At 53.8% G+C, this 15,837-nt stretch overlaps 1 protein-coding gene across 6 annotated transcripts in view; it reads left to right on the top strand.

Annotated features, from left to right (window-relative positions):
* RGS12 (regulator of G protein signaling 12) overlaps positions 1-15,837 on the top strand; it is a 133,015-nt gene that overhangs the window by 104,913 nt on the left and 12,265 nt on the right. For all 6 annotated transcript variants that reach the window (XR_011502385.1, XM_044767912.2, XM_070506338.1 and 3 more), the window contains 11 exons: positions 2,054-2,223; positions 2,787-2,879; positions 3,849-3,992; positions 4,835-5,014; positions 5,334-5,487; positions 7,536-7,612; positions 9,896-10,090; positions 10,446-10,519; positions 11,032-11,158; positions 13,713-13,809; positions 15,525-15,604. Coding sequence is in view for 5 of the 6 variants with exons in the window: in XM_044767912.2 (XP_044623847.2) it covers positions 2,054-2,223; positions 2,787-2,879; positions 3,849-3,992; positions 4,835-5,014; positions 5,334-5,487; positions 7,536-7,612; positions 9,896-10,090; positions 10,446-10,519; positions 11,032-11,158; positions 13,713-13,809; positions 15,525-15,604 (1,391 nt within the window). In the remaining variant the exon portion in view is untranslated. The remainder of the gene's footprint in view (positions 1-2,053; positions 2,224-2,786; positions 2,880-3,848; positions 3,993-4,834; positions 5,015-5,333; positions 5,488-7,535; positions 7,613-9,895; positions 10,091-10,445; positions 10,520-11,031; positions 11,159-13,712; positions 13,810-15,524; positions 15,605-15,837) is intronic.

The raw sequence follows: 15,837 nt of genomic DNA, 5'->3' as shown, positions 1-15,837 counted from the left end.
CTGGACACAAATCCAACCTAAAGAGCTGGGCCTCCTCCAGGACCCCAGGCCCAGAGAGAGAGTGCGTGCGTGTGTGGGTGCACAGACGACTGTGTCCCCTACATCGCATCCACGTCAAAGGGAGCTTCACATGGGAGTGTTGGATGTTGGGATTCTTAAGCAAGGCGTTCCTAGATGGTTCCTTCTGCATGACGCAGAGCTGCTGAGTTCTCCGGGAGCCTCACATGGACCTCGTCCCGCCGCTTGCCCGCTGGCCGTGCCGCTGTAGGTGCTCAGCAGTGGCGTGTGTTTGTCTGTGGCGAGCTGTGCGTCCCGGCTGAGCTCAGAGTCAGAGCCTTCCCTTCCGCCTGCAGTGAGCACTGGGGGCAGATTCTGTCATGGGAATTCAGCTCAAAAGAACAGATACAGCAGGGGGGATTCTCAGGAGCCTCAAAGAAAGTTAAAATTGTCCTTCTCTAATCTTATATGCCTTCTGAATTTTATTTTGATTTTTTTCTCTAGCAGTTTATTTGATTACTCTTTGACTTTCTATTTTTCTTTTCTTTCCTAACCTAAATACATTTTGAGCTTTGAAGTGTTTCTGTCCAAAGTGGATTTTAATTACCATACAGATCCACTTTGATCATTCCTGGCTTTGCTTTCTCGGCCCCTAAAAGTTCCCTCTCTCTAGACTCATGGGGTCTGTGCCATGGCCTCTGCCCACAGTTCTCAGCATGTCTGTGGACGAGGGCTAGTGGAAAGGTTGGCGTCGCCTCAGCCCCATCAGGGATTTATCCTGCTGCACTGACTCCCCTTACCGCCTCCTCCCACCGCTGGCCCCTCAGCACTGATAGGGCGCATTTTAAATGGTCGGCCTAGAGCTGAGCCAGTTAACTCGTCCACTTGGCTCCTCACCACGACCAGCCCAGGTGGCCTATCAAGCACAAGTGACAGGGCACAGTGGGCAGTGGGACAGATGGAAGAGTGACATGAGAGCATTATGACGAATAATATTTCCTGAGCTGGCTTTGCTCCCCAAAGCCGTGGTGTCGGGCCAGACCCACAGCCTCCCGCCCACACAGGTGTGGTGATTCCCCTGTCCCGTGTTGTCTGTGGTCACCAGGCTGTGGCTTGGCCCGAGGACTTCTTCATTTTAGGACCAGGGGAGAGAACAGCCCCGGGTGGGACTTCTCCAGAAGGGGGATGTTCATGGCAGAATGTGTCACTGCTGCTGCCCTCGGCTGGCCTGTGCCCCTCACTCTCAGGTCTCACTGGCCTGGCTGCCCACGCGGGGCCTGGGGGATCACGGCACTGTTCATGCCTGGTGGGCAGGGTGACGTGGGCTTTCCCCAGCGCCTCCCCTTCTCTTTGTGGAGGGAAACGGGTTATTCCAGAGCTTACCTTAAAGACAACAGGAACAAGGCTATTTAGTGTGGTTTTGTGGACAGCTCAGGAACAGACCTCCTAGGGTACGTGTAATGTTTTCCACATTGGGGTGGCCTGGACGCGCCTTGTCACACTAACGTGTTTGCTTAAATACTCCCTTTTGGACATGATGCCTAAACATTTTGTATGGAGAGTAGCCCACATGCAGAGAAGTGTACAAGTGTGAGTCTCACGTGGTGGATATTCCCATCAAGGTGGAGAGCAGTGTCCCTAGGTCCTGGAGCCCCCCTCTGCCCACCCCATGGGTGCCCCGGCCCTGACTTCCAACACCTCCCCGAATCTCACAGATGGAATCGCTCAGGAGCACTGGTTGCATGCTCGACTTCTGCTCAGCAGTGGATTTGTGATGAGCATCCTTGTCGTGTGTGGTCGTAGTCATCCGTTCTTACTGCTCTGCATGTGTGCCTGTGACTGCATGAGGATGGGGTTTAGTCTTGTTCCATACTCTGTCCTCTGTACCTACAACAGCTGGGACTTTGCAGGCACTTAGTGCATTTTGTGGACAGAATGCATGTTTTGGGGAGGATACCTTGGTGAGAGCCTAGTCACCTCTGCAAGGCCGGGCTGAGCACTGCTGGGCAGGAGTGGAGGACACACATTGAAGTGAGGTCTGTGCTGGTCCCTGCAGAGCTGAACGGTGCCGACCTGAAGGACTGCGTGAGCAACCACAGTCTGAGCAGCAATGCCAGCCTCCCCAGTGTGCAGAGCTGCAGGCGCCTGCGTGAGAGGAGGGTTGCCAGCTGGGCTGTGTCGTTTGAGCGTCTTCTGCAGGATCCTCTTGGTGTTCGATACTTCTCTGTGAGTAGGGTGGGACAGCGGGGCCCGGGGGCTGTCTGTACCCCGCATGGGGCTCCTTGAGCAAGCTTCATTGCCCAGGCCTCGGCTCAGGCTGTGAGGACAGTGGGGTCGTGGGTCACCACACAAGCCCTGAGCAGCTCCACCGTAGATGTCTCTTCCTCCTATACCTGCTCCTCGCACTCTGGGCTCAGGGGGTCAGGGGAGCCTCAGCTCACTCCGGGCTTGGCTCTCTGCCGGAAAGCTCTCTGCCGCCAGGAGCATTGGAGCTTCTTGTAAATGCCAAGTCCAGCTATTAGAAAGGGATGTTCAGCTCTTAAGAAAACAGCTGTGAACCCCGAGGTGGTCCTTAAAGTGTAGGCAGCTTTTAAGTTTATCTTTCACGGCCCTCCAGGAAATTCTGGAGAGGTGCTTATAACCCCCTGGTTTCTGTGAAAGGTAAAAATAAGGAAAAAACAGGAATGAAGAAACAGTCCAACCTCAAGAGGAGGGCAGGTCCCGTAGGAACCAGTGACGTATCTTTTCTTGACCATTGTGTGAAGGTTAATTGACCATGTTTTTCTTAGGATTTTCTAAGGAAAGAATTCAGTGAAGAAAACATTTTATTCTGGCAGGCCTGTGAATATTTTAATCATGTGCCTGCACACGACAAAAAAGAGGTAAGTGTCTTCCCGCCTCAGAAGTGGGATGGTTAGAGAGGATGATTTCACCGTGGGGTAACATCTGGCACAGTCTGAAAGGTCCACGTGAAAATAGTTCACGTGATTTAAAAAAAACATTTCTTTTTCAGAGTAAATTTCTTAATATATGTAATATTTAATTTTGCCTAAACATATTTGCATAAATGCATTTTGCAGTAAAACTTTCATCAGCAGACATGCTGCCACTCAGTGTATGGAAAGAGTAATTTAAAAGAAAATCCAGGGGCTGGCCCAGTGGTGTAGTGGTTAAGTTTGGCGTGCTCTGCTTTGGCGACCTGGGTTCGTGGATTTGGATCCCAGGCGCAGACCTACACCACTCATCAGCCGTGCTGTGGCAGTGAAGATTGGCACAAATGTTAGCTCAGGGCTAATCTTCCTCAGCAAAAAAAGAAAAAAAGAGAAAATCCAGGGCAGAAGAGCATCCTAAGAATATCCATTTGTACAGCTCCACCTCATGTGCTGCACCTGAGGGGCAAACAAGCCCCTGGCATGGTCCCGGTCCATGATCTGCTCGAAGGCAGCCTTTGGCCACCCCCTCCATCACAGGCAAGGCCTCTCATCAGCCTGTCACGCTCTGCGCGGCACGAACTGAGTTCCCACCTTACTAAAACGATGTTGCATAAAGCAGCACACGTGGACACTGCGCACACAGGCCCCTGTGGCGGCAGGTTTGCCCGGAGTCTTTGAAACATTTAAATTGCCCACTGAAAAAATGAGGAAGGAGCTGATTCAGCAGAAAGTTTCATATAAGCTCATACTTTTATTTATTTATTCAAGCAAGAAATATTTATGGGGCCCTGAGAAAATGTATCTCCAGTGCCTGGAACTGTGTCAGGCATTTGGAATACAGCAGTGAACCAAGCAGAAAATGTGCACGTGGCAGGAGCCTGTGGTCTGCGTGTCCTGCTCATTCACATGTTCTGTCAGCTTTCCTACAGGGCCCGTGAAATTTTCAGTAAGTTCCTGTGCAGCAAAGCCACCACTCCAGTCAACATTGACAGCCAGGCCCAGCTGGCAGATGACATTCTCAGCGCCCCTCACCCCGACATGTTCAAGGAGCAGCAGCTCCAGGTGACTGTCTGTGCCTCAGTTTCCCACAGGGACTCCTAGCCAGGGCATGGAGTAGGGGACTCACATCTGAGAGAGCATGCTCCCAAGCAGGCTGCCAGATGGGGAGGAGAGTTGCTGGTCAGCATAGAGGCGGGTAAAAGGCAGCCCGTCTTACCCACTGGGCTTCGGTCTCAGAGCAAGGCAGGTGGAGCCTGAGGACTGCAGTTGGGCTGTGAACCAGGAAGACCTGGCCCCTTCCACCTGTCTGTCTGCACTTTTATATACGCGCCTGTGTGACCTCTCAGACCCACGGGTGCTGACAGAGATAGATGTTTGGATTTTTTTCGATTTGGGGACATCCTGTGATAAAAAGTGTGCATTGGAGCTGATGTTATTTAGAGCATGTGTCCCACTGGCCTTCTCAGAGATTCCTTCTGTTGCTAAGTCATAGGAATAATGTGAAAAAAACAAAACAGAGGAAGGTATTTTCAAGGCAGTTCTCACTTCCTTTAGATTTTCAGTTGCTTTTGGTTTCATTCTTATTTAACGAAGTAAAGATTCTCCAAGATTGCGTGTTGGCTGTCCTGAGTCTACTGTGGTGCTGGCTTTATAGAAGTTGTTGGAATTTGCTGATTCTCAGTGTGATAATTGAAAAGCTGGTGTGTCATGAAAAAGAGCATTTGGATGTAAAGGCACACTGGGAACTGATTCTGAGCGCTCTGGGGCGGGGCTGGGGGTGCTGAAATGATGTCCTTTCAGAATAGGACCACTTGGTGTCTGCGGTCCCCCACACAACCTTGCACCTTCAGGGCTGAGGATTCTAGCTACTTCAGTAACTAAGCTGTGTTGCACTTACTCTTCAGATTTTCAATCTGATGAAGTTTGATAGCTACACTCGCTTTCTGAAGTCCCAGCTGTACCAAGAATGCATCCTGGCGGAGGTGGAAGGCCGCTCTCTCCCTGACTCGCAGCAGGTCCCCAGCAGCCCGGCCTCCAAGCACAGCATCAGCTCAGACCACTCCAACGTGTCCACGCCAAAAAAGGTGCTCAGCCCCGTGTGCTCGTCTCACCAGAGGAAAGCTATCTACAGGAAAGGAAAACAAGCGCCTGAGTCAGTTTATCCTCTCGCTCACCGTGAGCAAAAGGCGCTGTGGAACTCCGACCTTCTAGGACGTGTCTTAAGCTGGGGCTCTACCTGGGGGGGGATGTCCCGCTGCTGTCAGGGCTGCGCCCTCCGGCCTTGTAGGATCTGTGCCATCCCATAGAGTGTTTACCTTCACATCTTACCTCAACTTCCTTTTGCGGTTAATGTAATGTTAATAACTTCACATTATTTTACCAACATTTTCTATCTGATGACAGTTGAGTGGAAAATCAAAATCAGGAAGATCCCTGAATGAAGAACTGGGGGACGAGGACAGTGAGAAGAAACGAAAAGGAGCCTTCTTCTCTTGGTCAAGGACCAGGAGCACTGGGCGGTCCCAGAAGAAGAAGGACCACAGCGACCATCCAAATGGTGAGCGGCTTGCGGATGGGGCGGGCTGGGAGCCTGGCCGAGGCTGCGGTCCTCCAGGGCAGGGTGGCGTGAGGACGCTTCGGGGACCTAGTGGGGAAATGGAGTGCTGTGTTTGTGAGCGTGGCCTGTAGGGGCAGGCCAGCCAGTGCAGAGCAGGGTGGCTGTAGGGTCTTCTGAAAAAGTGGGGAAGGAGCATTCCCACAGGGCCTGCAGGAGACCGAGCGTCTGCTGCTCTCCTCCACGCTTCTTGCTCCAGCACTCGTAGGTACTCTTGGTAGAAAATATGGAAAATACAACCAAGTAAAAAGAAGAAGTGTCCTGCCATCTGTCCACCCAGACAGCCTCTTGTTTTTCTGCCTAGGCTTTTCTCTAGGTATGTTAGGAATACATGAGCCTTTGTAATTTTTTTCTTTTGAAAATATAACAGCTCAGTTTGGGTCTCAAGCATTTTCAAAATTACAATTTTTTATTATTGTAAATCTTAAAGGTCAGTCGTTCTACATATTTTTTTCCTTGGTCTTTTTCTCATATGTAAGTGAGAAGATAGTGTGAGAGGGACAGGCTCATCCCCGGAGCCCGGATTAAGGGCCCCAGGGATCCTTTGCCAGCTGCTGACACCAGCTCAGATGGGTGCTGGCTGCTGGGAGGCGGCTCAAAGGGAACAGAACAGCCTTCAGATAAGGCAGAGAAAGATGGAAGCGTGTATACCAGGCACTGAAAAGCATAAGGGGGAAGGGTTTAGAAGGATTTTCTTCTCTAGAGATTTTCAAGACAGGGATTATTTTCCTGAAAGCTCCAGGCCTGTGGACCACAAGTTTAAATTGGGCAGTGACCCTCATGGAGAGCACACAGGCAGGAAGCACCTGAGGGAGGAAGGAGGGGGCAGGAGCAGCTCCCCAGACGTGGCCTGTGCTGTGCCGAGTGGTTTAGATAGTGTATATTTCATCTCCTCTTCAGAGCAGCCTGCAAAGTAGGTCTTTTCATGCCCATTTTACAGACAGCGGCTTAGGAAGGCTCTGGGCCTGGTGTCAGTGGCCCCACGCTCTGGGGTCATGCTGTGGACAACTGACGCAGGTGTTCTTTCAAAAGGAAAGGCAGAGTTGCAGAGCTCACTTAGTGAGAGACCGCGCAGGGACGGGAGCAGGGTTATTGACTGCGGCACCGGGAGATGGGAGAGTGATCACCTCATACAGTCTGTCCCCCTGAGCAAGACCCCAGGAGGCTGGGGTCCCCATACTTGGCAGATCTTTAGAGAGCCATCTGGAAAGGGCTTTCGATCCTCAATCCTGATTCCAGGGCGTTCCCTAGGAACTCTGGCTTGGTTGCGTGGGAATTGCTTTTAGAAGGTGGGCCAGTGGTTCTGGAGGTCAGTGGGACCTGGGATGGGGTGTGTTATGACACCCCCTCCGTGGCCCCAGGGCCCCTGCGCAGCAGCCTAACTGGGGAGTAGATGGTGTTGTAAACGGACCTTTCTGCATCAGAGTCTCACGATCTTGAGATTAGCCTCGGACTGCGGTCAGCTCAGTCGGTGACCGCGGGTGGTGGGATTGTCAGTGCGCATTGGGACTCAGCAGGAAGATGTGAAAGGGCCACTGCTGAGGCTCAGTAACCGCTGGATGCTTACTGCTGTCCACAGGGGACAGTTTCCAGGGAGGGCCAGAAGCCGCGTGGTGAGATGAAAATTCCAGATCAGATGAAGGGAAGGGAGGTCCTGCCTCAGGAGCACTTACTTGCACTTTGACCTGCTGTGAGACAGCAGGCATGCGGGGGGCGGCGGTGGCCCAGGACAGACCAGAGAGCAACGTCTCTGTGGCCTTGGCTCCTGGGCTCCAGCTGCGTGCTGAGCAGCCACTTCTGACTGTCTCGGTGAGGCGAGGTGGTGCCTCCGAAGGGCTTTTCCATGTCCGGCTTCTGTCCTTCCCATACGTCTGTTCAGCCTAAAGGGGTGGAGGTTGGGAAATATGACCAAATAAGTTGGGTTTCTGTATTAAGTGAGGAAAAGGGAAGCTGACTGTTTGATTTTCTGTCATTGTGTTTCCTCCCTCAAGACCCCCTGCATGCCAACGGAGGCCTGGGCCGCAGGGAGTCACAGGGCTCCGTGTCCTCTGCGGGGAGCCTGGACCTGGTAAGTCACTGCCTGCCCCTTGTCCCAAAGGCCACAGCTGACTCGTGGAGCCCGTGTCCGTGTCTAGTCCCACAGGGCACGGGGCATGGCCAGGCCCTCCCCAGCCCTAGGTTCCTGGGACAGACAGGCAAGGAACCCTTTGAGAGATGGGGGAGGTGTGTTCCTTGAGTACTAAAAGTGTTTCTGGATTTATTTTTGACCTCTTTTTGTTCTCATTCAGTTCCCGTTGTTTTGCACTCCCCCTGACAGCCTGATGCTTTGTCCTTGTCTCAGCATCTGAATGCCCCTTAACTCAGACACCCCAGCGCCTGCTTCTGCAGTGGGACTGGACTGAGGGGGCTCCTCCCACCAGGCCCTGGCCGCAGCGGTGGCGACCTGCATCTCGTCTCACTCTGTGCTCTCTTCTCACACTCTGCTAATCTGATTGTCTGGTTTCTTGTTCTGGAGCCATTTCCAATTAGTGAGCAGAGCAGGGAGGCACTAGGCAGGACCTACCAGCTTGTCAGCTCTTGTCTGATACCAAGGTTTTGGAAAACCTTGTTGTTGCCAGCATCCTAGTTGCTTGAAATTGTCAAGCAACAGTTAATGTAGAATATTATTTCTTCTTCACTTATACCAAACAACAGTTAAAGCTGTAAGGGTTGCCATGTATCAGCTATTGCTGCTTAACAAACCACCCCAAACCCGTGGCTTAAAACAGAGGACTTTTATTCTTGCACTGTGTCTGTGGGCAGGGGATAGTTGAGGTCATTTTGTAATTAGTCTCCCACCTGCAAAGTGGTTTTCTGGAACAACATTTGGGTGAAAGAGATTTTCAGACTGTCAGGAGGAGATAGTGATACTGAAGCAATAACAAGGCAAGTTGTCCATTAGAAGGATATCTGTAGGGGCTGTTTCTAGTGAGGAAATGGTATTGTGACTCAGAGACCCAGAGGAGGCATCCCAGGAGACACCTAGAAGTTGGCTGCAGGGTGCACTGCCACAGGCGGGGCCCACACGCTGCCCACTTAGGAGCCTCTGTATCTGAGCGTGGGTCCTGGTGCTGGGCGACATGCTAAAGAGCAGTTTCCTGAGCTCCTGCCTCAGTCCATGCGTAACGCAGGCAGTCGAATCACCGATGCTGCTGATCTGAAAAGGCTCAATCCCCGTGCTCCAGACCACCCTCAGCCCCTTCCTGCAGCTGTGTCGCCTCAGCACGGCAGCCCTAGCTGAGAGTCCTTGGGGGAGGCGGGCGGAGGAACTGGGCCACGTCCTTGCCCAGGCAGAGGGACTTAGCATTCTCTGGGCAGAAATGACAGGTCCTTGGCCAGCAGCCAAAGGAGGCCTGAGGCGAAGCTCCCACTGTGCCCCTTACAGCCCTGCCTGCCCTTCACCAGCTTCTCAGAATCTCCTGGTAGCCCCTCAGGGCATAGTTGCCTGCCTCTTTGCAGGCGACTTTCTATCCATAAGTCCATTCCTCTCGGAGAGGCCTCTGGTCCTGGGAGGTCAGGTGGGAAAAGCCGGAAAGATGACAAGGAGCAGCAAGAGAACCAGCCGAGGTCCTCCCATACCAGGTTGGGCCTTGGGCCCCTCAGCGTGTGATCAGTCTGCCCCGTGGGTCCTCAGTCCCGCAGACATGAGAGGTGGGTGAAGGCAGCCCATGGTCACTGAGTGGCTTCAGTGGGCTCCACAGAATGGCTGCCTGCTTCCGGGTCAGGGAGGCCAGACCAGACTCCCGAAAACAACAACATGAAGGGCCCATCCTATTCTGCGAGGGAAAGCGAGTTAAGTCTGGCCCGTATAAATGTGTAGATTAAGAGATTGGAGGATAAGGTTGTGATTACAGTCGTGTGTCGCTTAACCACTGGGATACGTTCTGAGTGCTGTGTCGGTGGGCGATTTTGTCATTGTGTGAACATCACAGAGCGTCCTTACGCAAATCTAGACAGTAGAGGCTCCTACACACCTAGGCTACATGGTTCTAATCTCTATGGGTCCACCTTTCATATTCGGTCCACTGTTGGCCGAAGTGTTAAGTGGCGCAAGACTGTACAGTGCCCATAGTTGAGAGAAGGACAGTTGCCTCCTGTGTTAACTCAGAAGTCTCAACAACTTAGTGGGCTTTTGTGTGTGGTACACTGTGTAGATTTATTGTAACATTTTTGCATTTACGGCGCTGGATGTGGGACAGTGAGATACACTGTCAGGCCTCCCTAAGCACGGGCAAGCTTGCGATACCCTTCTTCGGGTGCCCGCACACTTCCCCGTAATGCCCGCGCCATGACCTGTCTCCCTGCTCCCCAGTCGGAGGCCTGCAGGACCTCAGCACCCGAGAGGGACAAGGCCGCCAAGCACTGCTGTATCCAGCTCCCAGACGGGACGTCCTGCGTGGTGCTCGTCAAGGCGGGGCTGTCCATCAAAGAGGTCCTCTCCGGGCTCTGTGAGCGACACGGCATCAACGGGGCTGCTGTGGACCTCTTCCTGGTGGGCGGGGACAAGGTATGGGACTGGGAAGACCCTCAGGGCCCCTCCCATGGGGGAACCGCCCACTAGGGGAACCTGCCTGTTGCCCTGGCCTGTGTTCGGCCCTTGCAGTCGACTCTGCTCTGTGCTCCTTGTCTAAACAGTGTGTTTGATAGAGGCTGGTCCTGAGGGTTGAGTCAGGCCACACAGAGCCCTCTGCGTGCTAATGGTGGTTTGTTTAGAGCACAGCCTCCACTGGGCAGGCTATTTTTGAAGCTGCTCCTTTGTTCCGCACAGCTGTGTGCCCTGCTGTGCGCTGTGCAGCGTGTCGGGGGTGCTCGCTGGCTCCCACTCTGAGTCGGTCTCTTTGTTCCTTTCATGTACTCCAAAGCCTCTGGTGCTGCATCAAGACAGTAGCATCTTGGAGTCTAGGGATCTGCGCCTAGAAAAACGTACTTTGTTTCGGTAAGAAAAATGCAATTGCCATGTTTGTGAGGTTTCTGGACGACTACCCCTGCCAGCCTCTGCTTACTGACTAGATAGCAGCTGCTACGCGCTGGGCTGAGAAAGGGCTACCCACACCCTACTCATGAGGCTGGGGGGCGGCAGCTGCACACAGGCCCGGGAGCCCAAGGGGCCAGAGGGTCATTCTCCCCTCCTGCCCTATAGCCACAGCAGGACTGCACCCCAGGGGCGGTCAGACTGGATGGCAGAGCTGGCCATCCTGTGGAGAGGGGTCTTCTCTTTCCTGGGTGACAGCCCTGGCTCAGCTCCGCACGAAACCTTAGAGAAGCCCCCTTAGGCCTTCTCGTGCCGAAGAAGGGGTTCCACAGCCAGACCCGGGCTGAGTGGGGTGAAGCCGAGGCGCTAAGGGCCATCCGTGGGGGCTGCACTGTTCTGCTCTTGCGACAGATATGTAGGTGAAAACTGACATTTATTTGTAGTAAAGATATTCATGTTTCTCCCCCTCCAAATAGGCTGGATCTGGTTCCAATTAATCGGTCAGTGGGACTCAAGGCCAAGCCCACCAAGCCCGTCACAGAAGTGCTGCGGCCCGTGGTGGCCAAATATGGCCTGCACCTGAGTGAGCTGGTGGCCAGGCTGGTGAGTGACTGGGGCCTGCACGCTCCAGCCTGCCTGCTGTGGCGCGTTGGCCTCTGCTTCTCCACAGAGCGGAGCTGCGGCGTCAGCAGTGGACACATACCTGTCTTCACTTTCTCGCATGGCGGGCCCTGGGTGGGGCCATGTCCCTCTGTCCCCGCCTTTCTCATGCTACTGAGTAGAAATGCTTGTTGTTTATACCTTGGTCATTCCCAAAAGGATCTGGGCTGATATTTGAGATGTGGTTTTGGTGCAGGGAAACCAAAATGAGAAACAAACAAGTCAAAAACCCCTGAAATATTGCTGCCATTTGCAATTCTGATCAGATAACAGAGTACCGGTGTCACCTAAGACCCACTGTGCTCGAGTCAATCGGCAGGCATTTTGCTGACTGCCTTATTAAATGCACACTCTCGTGTAAATGTCCTAATTCCCACTGACACTTTGTAGATTTAAAACATCTTTCTGGGGACCAGCCCTGTGGCAGCGGTTAAATGTGCATGTTCTGCTTTGGTGACCCGGGGTTTGCCGGTTTGGATCCCGGGTGCGGACATGGCACTGCTTGTCACGCCATGCTGTGGCAGGCATCCCACATATAAAGTGGAGGAACACGGGCACGGATGTTAGCTCAGGGCCAGTCTTCCTCAGCAAAAAGAGGAGGATTGGCAGATGTTAGCTCAGGGCTAATCTTCCTCAAAAAAAAAAAAAAGATGCAGTCTGTACAGAAACTGATATGTAATAATGTACAGCTGAAATTACACAATGTTATAAACCAGTATGACCTCAATAAAATAATTTAAAATAAATAAATAAAGAAAACATCCCTGTGGCATTTCCAAATGGGGCCTTTGGGTTATTGTGTGAACGGGTTAAGGAAGAAAACACTCTGGGACAGAAGGAAAACAGGTATTGGACGAGAGCAGAGTCCCTGTCCCGGAAACCAGGGAGTGTTTTCGGGGTGATGTCTTGGGTCAGCAAGCTCAGATCACTGAGACCTCGTTGATGCTGGAGTCACTGCTGTGTTCCAGCATGTTCTATGTGTTTGCTTCAAAATGTCGTGATTTATGATACAGTGTTTGCCTCGTGTTCTCCTTCTTTAGAAAATAAACTTTATTAGAGCTATGATTTCAAGAATTTTTAGGATTTTAATTTTCTATGAAACGGGTCCCAAAATTGTTCAGGAGCTTTGAAGTGAACGAGAGGACCATGTCAAGTTGTTTACAGATATCAAGGGTAACCTGAAGCCCCGTCCCTCAGCTCAGCAGGGAGGGCCACTGTTCTGGAGTCCAGAATATGCCAGCTGGAGACGGACACGGCCTGAGTTCCATGTGGACCTCCCTGCTCTTACTCTGTGAGGTGCTAAGCAATTGCTTAATTCCCTGTGCCTCAGTTTCCCCAACTGTAAAATGGGGTTAGTCGTGGTCATGTACTTGTGAGGTTGCTGTGGGACTTCCAGTCCTGAAGGCCTGGCTGGTGGTCGTGGCTCATGCCCTGGTGAGCCGCGTTCCTGGCTGCCTAGGCCCTCCCCGGGAAGCGCAGCCGGCCGCCCCAGGGTTCCCGGCCAGGGAGAGTGGGGAGCCGGTTGGTTGTGGAGAGTTCTCGTGGGATGGCTTGTGCCGGGCCTGCTTTCCTTGGACCCCCCTGCTGGCCCTCGTCAGTGAATGTGTGGCCCACCTAAGCCAGGGATGTCGTGAGCGAGGCAGGACCCCGCCAGCCGTGGACCTGCCCTCACTCAGCCGGAGCTGCGGGGCCATGGGCCCTCCTTCAGGGAGTTGGCAGTCACTCTCCCTTGACGTTTGTCACTCTGATGGTTCTCCTGACTGACAGGGAATTTGAGAAGCCAAGCCACAAGTTCAGATTTCTTTTCTTAAACAGTGGTTGTGCCCTGAACAGCAAGATAGTCTCCCCAAGGAGGAGAGGGCAGGACCTGAGTTCTGCATCCGAGGGTGCTGCCCTTGGGCCTCAGACCTACTCCCAGGATTGTCCACCTCTGCTTCCTTGTCTACAAAGGGGACAATTTGCTTTCAGCATTCGCCTTCTAATGGTGTTTGAGGGTCAGTGAGGTGGGTTTTCAGGTTCATCTCATCCAGGTTATGAGCAGTGTTGAGACATGCCACTTGACTGAATATTTAAAAACATGAAATTTGTGAACTGAGATGTTTGAACATTCATCCAGTGTTGTTCTTTCACACCTGGGTCTTCGATTCAGTGAATTGCAGGCCAGTGCTGTCGCTTGAGTGACAGCAGCAGCCCGCCTACACGGATTCCTCAGAGCGCCAGCCTCCCTGGCAGACCAGCCAGTGCTTGGAATCCTCATTATTCCATGTCAGGAGTCTGTGGCCAGCCCCAAGGCCTTCCTGTTGGGCCCATGCACGTTGGCTGGGCACCTCTGAAGTGCCCTCTGAGGCAGCCCTGCTGAGGTGACAGGACCCGGGGTCATCTGGTGTGTGACTCCATCAAGCCTGGGACTGTCTTGCTGTCAGCAGCTAGACCACGCACAGCTGTTCCGGAGTTTCTGGTTTGGGTGAGTTACTCAGTGCACCATCTCTGTCTCTAGAGTGGAGAGAAAGAGCCACTGGACCTTGGTGCCCCCATCTCGAGTCTGGATGGACAGCGGGTCATCTTGGAGGAGAGGGACCCTTCCAGAGGGAAAGGTGAGTGAGGCCCTGGCGCTCCCCCGCCTTCTGGCTTGCGCAGGCCCCTTCACTCTGCCTCCTGAGAGCCCCCAGCCCTGTTGCCCCTGGTCTCTGAGTGATACCACAGATGGCCTCACTTGGTCTCATGGGGCCTAGCGATGCCCCAGCCACGGCAGAGTTCATCCCTGACTGGGCATCTGAGGGGTCCTAGACTAGTCCAGCCCCTGACTGTGGGCTGGAGGGCCTGGGCTCAGGAGCACAGGGACCTCACTCTGGGAGCCATGCACCTCCTGATCAGTGGCACCTCCCTGAGCTGTCCTCTCAGCTGTAAGAAGGGGTGACAAGCCCTGCCGAGCCCCCCCAACCAAGGAATTGCTCCGAGTTCCCATCCTGCCCATGTGTCGAGAGCTTTAACTAGAGTGCTGTATTCCTGGGAGGCCTCACAATCCCTCTGCACGAGAGACACAGGCCCCCGGTGGCATCACTGCCTGGCTAGGCCCAGCCGTAGCTGAGACAGTGGACTGGGTGGCATCGGTGGTCCCATTGCTCCTTGTGTAGGGAACCCTTTCCTACATGCTGACTCGGCCACGACAGTCCTGTCCTCGGAGTGCTGGTGTCCCCACAGCCTGGTGCCTGGCTTCAGGGCCAGCAGTGTGACAGCTGGGGCTCAGTAAGGTCCCTCGCACCTCACCCTAATGCCTTGGGGACCTGCGCTCCTCCTCAGGAGCACTCAGCCCCCTGCAGGCAGAGGGCAGTAGGAAGCGTGCCTTCTGGAGGGAGGTTTCTGGAACCACCTACTGATTATCTGGGAGGAGATGGGTTTGTAAGGGGCTGCCTGAGGCGACTTCAGGCTGCCCCTTCCCTTTCCCAGCTTCGGCCCAGTGAGGGCTGTGGAGCCGGTGATTTCTGAGGAATGGCTCAGCTGTGAAATATAGTGTGGGTCACTCGTCTGTCCCCTTGGGTGACCCAGGCCCCTTGGTCCCTCTGCCCTCGGGCTCCAGTGCCTGCTCCTCCTCCCCCCTGCTGCAGAGGAGAGGCCTTCCTGAGCCGTCCTTAGTTCTAGAGAATGCCGTGCACTCTTCTCTGGGCCTGGTAACCAAGCTGGGTGGGGGAGCGGCCGAGTGGGGTGCGGTTCCTGGCGTCTACCCCCAGGGTCTGACGAGGTTGCACCTTCTGGCCTGTCCATGTGCAGGTGAGTCTGCTGCTGGCGTTGCGGGCCGGCGCCCATGCGTGTTTGTAGAGCTGTTTACAGGCAGGAGTGCCGTGACTCCTCTAGTGGGTTCTGGGCCACAGAACTGGGCTTTGGGCTGCGAGTGCCCCCGAGGCCAGCTGCGGCCCTGACTTCGGGCAGGGGCCGTAATTGAAAATATGTAATAAATGTGAGACTCTTCCACTGCCTAGCGTATTTGTGCCAAATCATATGTGAAGTGAGCTTTTATTCACCATGCTTCCAAAAAGCCCTCCTCAGGAGCTCCACAGTGACCGTGGAGTGCCCCCACCATGCCTCCCCCACGCCCGGGTGCAAGACGCGGAGGGTGGAAGAGGTGGTCCTTCCTGTGTTTTGTCCCACGTGGGGCATTTCAGCTTGTTTGTGCGTACTAGATAAGGGATAGCTAATGCCTTTGGCTTCTCCACAGCTTTGCTCTCAAAGACAATATGAACAGGATGATAGTTAAATGTTCGGATGGATTTGTGATTCAGTGTAATTATAAAGCTTATCTCATTATGTTCAGTATCCACAGATAAACAGAAAAGTGCAGCAGTCAAACAGAATATAGCTGTAAATGCCAGTTCCAGAAACCACTCGGCTACGGTAATTCCCCTCCGCCCTGTGCACGCGGTTTCCTGGCTCCTCGTGGGGCAGCGGGGGCTGGCCGGGCTCCGTGAGCCTGCTGGCAAGCCTGTCTGTGGGCTCTCTCTGATCGGGTTGGCCCTGCACCCCCGGGCGGTTCTTCTCACGGTCCTTTCTGGCATCCACGCCCACCAACCTGTGAGTCGCCGGCCTTCTCCCCTGTGGGTGGGGGTGGTTGTGCTGCCATGCTCTTG

This window comes from Equus asinus, chromosome 3 (genome assembly GCF_041296235.1).
Source record: "Equus asinus isolate D_3611 breed Donkey chromosome 3, EquAss-T2T_v2, whole genome shotgun sequence".
Classification (NCBI taxonomy): Eukaryota; Metazoa; Chordata; class Mammalia; order Perissodactyla; family Equidae; genus Equus; species Equus asinus.
The sequence above is the reverse complement of the archived record's forward strand: the minus strand, read 5'-3'. Positions and strand labels throughout refer to the sequence as shown.